The sequence below is a fragment of the Crinia signifera genome, chromosome 1 (genome assembly GCF_055691185.1).
Source record: "Crinia signifera chromosome 1, ASM5569118v1, whole genome shotgun sequence".
Lineage (NCBI taxonomy): Eukaryota > Metazoa > Chordata > Amphibia > Anura > Myobatrachidae > Crinia > Crinia signifera.
This window is the reverse complement of record NC_139217.1, coordinates 80,646,477-80,653,012: the sequence shown is the minus strand read 5'-3', so window position 1 is coordinate 80,653,012 and position 6,536 is coordinate 80,646,477. Positions and strand designations below refer to the sequence as shown.

At 47.2% G+C, this 6,536-nt stretch overlaps 1 protein-coding gene across 1 annotated transcript in view; it reads right to left on the bottom strand.

Moving 5' to 3' along the window:
- Positions 1-6,083, bottom strand: part of SLC10A4 (solute carrier family 10 member 4) — a 21,718-nt gene extending 15,635 nt beyond the window's left edge. The window contains exon 1 of the mRNA XM_083168076.1: positions 5,438-6,083. Coding sequence (XP_083024202.1) covers positions 5,438-5,937 — 500 coding nt within the window. The 5' untranslated portion in view covers positions 5,938-6,083. The remainder of the gene's footprint in view (positions 1-5,437) is intronic.
- Between the last annotated feature and the right edge of the window lie 453 nt (positions 6,084-6,536).

Sequence of the window (6,536 nt, the reverse complement as noted above, 5' to 3'; positions counted from 1 at the left end):
GTCGCTGCAGGCATTGCACTTCAGTCCTGAACTCATTTTGTGAATGGTTTTAGTCATGTGGCCGCAGAAAACTGATCCTGGTCCTGATGTGGTCATCCGCATTGCGTGCTCAGATGTACATGGCGCACCTACACGATACCACACTGCCTGCATTCATCTATGTAAAAGTAGCAACATCACCATCAATCCAGATTTGCATCAGCCCTTAAGGTGTGCACACACGTATCAATTTACTTTCTATTCGATTTTGCTTTTGATTTCCCCTATCCCACCCCCTTTCCATTTGGCCTTTACTTTTTACATTCGATTTCACATTTGATCTGCACTTTAGCATTCAATATGGAATTTGATTTACATTCAAGGCACAGTGTACACATTCGATTTACTGTATCGAATTTGATATTTCCTTGCCTGTACAGTCTATTTTTTGTTTCGATACAGAGAAAAACAGGAGCACGCATTGAACTGAATACAGATCGAAAGCATCATAAAGACTAATCAGATTTCGATTTGATTTTGCTTCTATAAGAAAAATCGAATCAAATCGAAAACCTGTCAAAATCGAAGCATGTGTGCACCCCTTAACATTGATGGAATGATCTGTCTGAAAATACCCAAATCTCTGTACACTCAACTCTAAATAACCCACAATTCCTACACGCCCATGATATGTGCAAAAGGCTAGCTGCTACTCTGTCAAATAATCTAATGAGCTAACATTATAATAATAGGGTGATAAAGCACAATAAATAACTATTATACAGCCGAACCAATGAATATGCAGTCCATTCAAAGTTTTACACAATATAGTCATAAAATATGTAAGATGCAGCCTTGTCAGTCAAATCTACTTTTCCAAATGACTGCTGTAAAGCCCAATGTCACTGAGATTCTCTTCAGCTATCCATGGATATCAGCAGTGGCTGAACCTGTGAGTGGTGAGCCCAGATGCAAAAATATACTTTGGGCCCCATCCTTCACCTCACCCCAAATTCATAATATGTCACATAGCAGGGGGTGACAGAGAGAGGTTTTGGGTTGACAGAGAGACACCGTGGGTGACACGGAGAGACAGTGAGTTACAGGCAGTGGCTGACAGAGAGAGGTAGCAGGTGATGCCAGGGAGAGACAGTGGGTGACAATCAGTGGCTGACAGGGAGAGGCAGTGACTGACTGGTAGAAGCCAAAGAGAGGCAGCAAGTAATGCCATGGAGAGGCAGTGGATGACAGACGGTGACAGCAATGTTCCCTCTAATTTTCCGAAGGCTGTGTGCGGCAAAAGATTTTGGCTGTGCAACTTTTGTGCGTCGGCGTCACTTATATGTAACTGGAAAATTACGTTCAGCATTTTTTGTTAACTTTACTTCAAACTGATATTAAACATTTAAACATTCAAAACACAGCACACAATGTAGTTAATGGGTGAAACACACATTAATTGAGTCTACAACTGCAAAAAGGGACCACTGCTGCTTTGTGCGCTCTGTTGTAATGTCTGTGCGCACGCTCGTCGAGTTGTGCGCACGCACAGCTTAGAGGGAACACTGGGTGACAGGGAGAGGCAGTGGCTGACTGGTAGAAGCAACAGATGATGCCAAAGAGAGGCAGCAAGTAATGCCATGGAGAGGCAGTGGATGACAGACGGTGACAGGGAGAGGCAGAGGCTGAATGGAAGAGGGTGACAGGGAGAAGCAGTGGGTGATAGGAGAGGTAGTAGGAAACACCTTGGGGAAGCAGTGAGTTACAGGGGGGCGGGATGCACTATCACAAAAATGCAGTAAAAACCCTGTTATCTGGGTTTTTCCCACATTTTGTTATGCTGGAAAACCCGCATGCTAGGTTTCCACTGTGGGGGGGTGTATCACCAGCAAAAGCTAGAAGCATATGGGCTGTCTAATGCATCCCCCACCACCCTACATGGACCCCACCCCCCGCACCAGGTTTTTTACTGTTTTTTTTAGCCGACATCATTGAGTGTTTCATGCCCTACCATCCACTGGGGCGTGGTAGGAGAATAAAATAGTGTGCCAAGCGTAGCGAGGCACCATGCCCGAAGCATCGCGAGCACAGCAGTGCACTTTAAACTGTGTCCATGTTGACATTTGGGTCAAAACAAGTGAAAAACCCCATGTCGACCTTTTGACTGTCGAACTAATGACCTGTCGAACTAACGACCTTTCGACCTTTTCCCATGTCGATCTTTTCCCATGTCGACCATCATGCTGTAGACCAAATGATTCCAACCCGCAGAGCGGCCAGATGGCTTAGCAGACAGTGGGCCAGATGCGCTAAGCTTCAAAATGTGTTAAAATGGAGAGTGATAAACAACCAACCAATCAGCTCCTGTCTGACATTATTCAAACACAGCCTGTGACATGTCAGTTAAGAGCTGATTGATGGCTGTTTATCACTCTCCATTTTATCACTTTTTGAAGCTTAGCGCATCTTGCCCAATGTATGCCTGACAGCCAATCATACATCCGCCGAGCCGTAAACGGCTGGGGGCATTGACGGGGACAGCCACACTAAGCATTTATCGGCGGGCTGTCCCTAACGCACACTAGGCGCACTGATAATACATTTTAAAAAAAAGTTATCCTCCCAGTTAACCAGCATTAAGTGCAGCATATGCAATTAATGCTGGTTAATAAATCTGCCCCATTGTGACTTATAGGCCCTTATTCTGATCGGTGCGGATTTTTCCGCATGCGGTCGTACCGCCGATGTTTTTCGCCTGCGCATGTGCAGAGGTCACTCTGCGCATGTGCAAGCGGTTTCGCCGTACGTATTCTTTAGACGCCGCACAGGGGGCGGAAAAGGGCGTGAAGGGCTACTTAGCCTCATTACCCTATGCATACGCCCCGCGTTTCATGGGCGTTCCCATGCAAATGCAGGGCGTATGCATGGTAATGAAGCCGTGACGCATGTGTAGGGGGCGGGCATCTGACATCGCCGGATGTCAGCTGCCCGCCCCCATACATGATTTCATACGGACAAGTGTCCGTGTGGTCTAGGGTGGCGGGAGCTGGTGGAGCGTGCGGCCCTGCATTCGATGTTCGGCGACCATCGAATGCAGGGGCTGCTCCCAAGATGGAGGAGGCATATCCCCGTCCACTTTCATGCGGACCGCCACATATCCGCGTACGGACGGAGGTGGCGATCCGTATGGAAGGCGGGGATTCGCCTGCACGGTCCTGGCCGCATATTCTGATCGGGCCGCACCGATCAGAATAAGGGCCATAGTGACAAACACAGACACAGTGACTTTCCGAGCAAGATAATGCAGGACAAGTACATGGTATATAGGGCCTGATTCAGAGTCACTTGTAGTTTAGCTAAGATTCGCTAAACTATAACTGTCGGCACTAGGCAATTGGATAAAGGTGCTGATGGAGATAATTCAAGAGACTGGGAGCAGCACAAGCAAAATCTTGGCATCAGGAATGGGAGGAAGTAATCAGTTGGAATCAGGATAAATGGAATCATTTGTAGAGTGAAGAGGGCAGACAGGAGTGTGACTGGAGATAAGGTCAGAGACGTTATCCTTTTATTTATATGACGCCACAAGGTGTCCACAGTGGGACACATATGATATCCCTGACGGCAAAATAACTGATCTTGGCATGACTATACTGACAATACCAACATGGGCTCTGTAAGTAACCTATCCCTCTCCTCCTACCCCATAACCCTCCCTGCTTGTGCCTAACCCTAATCCTCACTCCTGCAACCTGACCCTCACTGCTAAGCATAAACCCTGCACCTGCCACCTAAACCTAACCCCCTCCCCACAGTCTAACCCTAATTCCCCCTTGTAAGTGTCTAAACTTAGCTACCCATCCTCTTGGCTTACCCGCCTGCTGTCCTGGGTGCGTGCAATCTGTTTGTTGTGGGTACATACTAAAACATCAGTCCCGGTGCGAACGTAGCCCTGAATAACCTCCAAGATGTAGTATGGTAGACTGGAAATATATTGTAGTTACTGGTAAAATTTGGACAGTAAAAAAACAACCCCCCCCCCCCCCCCCCCAGCAAGTGGCACCCCTAGGCAAGTGCCTCAGATTCTTATGGGTAATAAACCACTTGTAGCCTAAAGTAAGTTAGATAGATGACTTAGGTGTCTATGTACTAAGCTTTGGAGACAAATAAAGTAGACAGAGATACAGTACCAGCCAATCAGCTCCTAATTGCTGTGTTTGAAATATAACAGTTATGAGCTGATTGGATGGTACTTTTTTCCATCCAACGCTTAGCACATATTGGGGGAGAGTCTCTAACAATCACGGCCCAGCTCCGCCCCCCTTCGCCGCCCATCACATAGATAATTATCGCACATGTTCTAGCATATGCGATAATTATGACAAATGACAGCTCTTGCGTTAAGAGCTGTCCTTTGTGGTGAGAGTAGCCAGGTCCCAGCGGGTCCCGGTGGCTCCCCCTCCCTCCCTTACCCAGCGCTGCTGCTGCTGCGCCGGGCTCTCCTCCTCCCTGCACCCAGAAGAGGATCATAGTGCAGGGAGGAGGTCACAGGTCCGGGCAGCACAGCTCTGTGCTACCCGGACACAGGTGAGGGGGGGTCGGTGTGGGTTGCGGTAGAAGCCCATAGGCTTCTATGGAGCATCACCAGATTTTTCTGGCGATGCCCCCCGTCACGGTAACCCGGCGGGGGATGCTTAGAGCATCCCAAAATGCGGTAAAAACCTTGTTATTTTTTACCACTTTTTAGTTTAGAGAATCTCTCCCATTGTCTTTAATTATCACAACAAATAAATAACAACAGTAATAAATAAGATCTAGTCCAATGACAAAATGTTGAAAAACAGTGATCTTTTTCAATTCATTATAACTAATGTGTACATTCTGCAGAAATATCTGTATGCAGCCATATACCTGTTACACTGACCTGTGCTGTATTCTGTGACAGGCTGCTGTTAGTGTGCACCTACAGTACTATGGAATACCCCTGGCAGTGTATTGCATGCAGTCACACAGCACAGTGAGGTGTGGCACAATACATGAGCACAGCAGCTGCAATGGTGCAGAATACTGAAGGTTAAGCAGTCTGTGAATTGCAGATATTCAGTGGAATATTATCTCAGGAAGTAATAGAATGTCTGAAGACCATTCATAACTTCTCCAAACACAGTAATGCAAACCCTGCCAGTGTATCCATCAATCCGCAATTACAGGGATGCTACTTTTCTCAATGTAACTGCAACAGGGCAAAGGACAGCAATTAATTACTGAGGGGGAGATGTGCTAATCCTTGAAAGCGATAAATTGGAGAAAGATAAAGTAACGCCCAGTTGGTCCCTAACTGTCATGTTACATGGCAGTTAGGAGCTGAATTGTACTTTGTCTCTCTCCACTTTTATCCCTTTTCTGGGTTTAGGTACATCTGGCCCTGAGTTCTTTATATCGACAGTTTCCAATTTACCTGAGGTTCATATCTCCATTCACAAGCAGAGACATGATGTTGGACAGATTCCCCCCTGGACAGCAGCCACACAGCAGTACGGCTATAGCAGCTACTTCATTGAGTTGAAAGATCAGAGCCAGGAGGAAAGCCACCAATGGCATGAGAACAAACTGACAGATGAGGGCTAGGAGAACCCCAATGGGTCTTCTCAGGTGTCCACCTATCTGGCTTACTTCCACTGTGCAGCCCAGACCCAGCATAGTAACACACAGAGCCACCCCAACAAGGACACTCAGGCCATGGTTCAGTGGGCTATCCCAGAATGGGGCAGAGGTAGCCAGCTGTTCAGGTAAAGCCTTCTGAAGCATGACAACCATGCTGCTCAGTTCTGTCCTGTCATCTCCAATAAGATCAGGGTCAGTAGCAGGATCCAGTGGTGGCCTCTGTGTGAAGTTGTCCCCAAAGTCCCATAATTGAGAGTCAGTTGCATCCATTGAGCTGGCACTTGAGTTCTCCATTCTCTGGACTGTGATCAGCTGTCTCTTTCCTTGTTTCTGAATGAACTGCTGCTACCAGTGAGGGGGAAGGAGGTGGAGGCCGGCCGGCTGCCCCTATCTCATCATCAAGCAGCAGCCAGACAGTAATCTGCCCAGGATCCAGCACACTTTCCTCTATCACATCTCATGCAGGCACCCACCTCGCTGTCCTTGCCACACCCCCTCCCAGCAGCTCATGCATACAACCAGTTGATGGTCTGCTTGCACTGTCTGTCATACAAGCCCAATAGCAATTCTGATGGGAGCAGGTCCCTTTCCAGACAAGTGTGATCCCCAACATAAACCATTACCAGCACTGCAAGTACATACAGTATTTATTCTGTGTGCAACAATTATTACAGTGAGATGAAAGTGCTTGAAGGATAGCAGAGCAGCATTCTGTAATAGAATCACAGTAATAAGACTGGAATATGACTTCAGGGCTGTTACAGCTCCTTGTGTACCAGATGTTCAGAGGGTCCTGATGAAGCACAGGGACAGCCTGCCTGCCACAACCCCTCCACCATGTGTACAGTATGTGTATAGTAAGGGAAATGGCAATATTGCAACTTACTTTATTT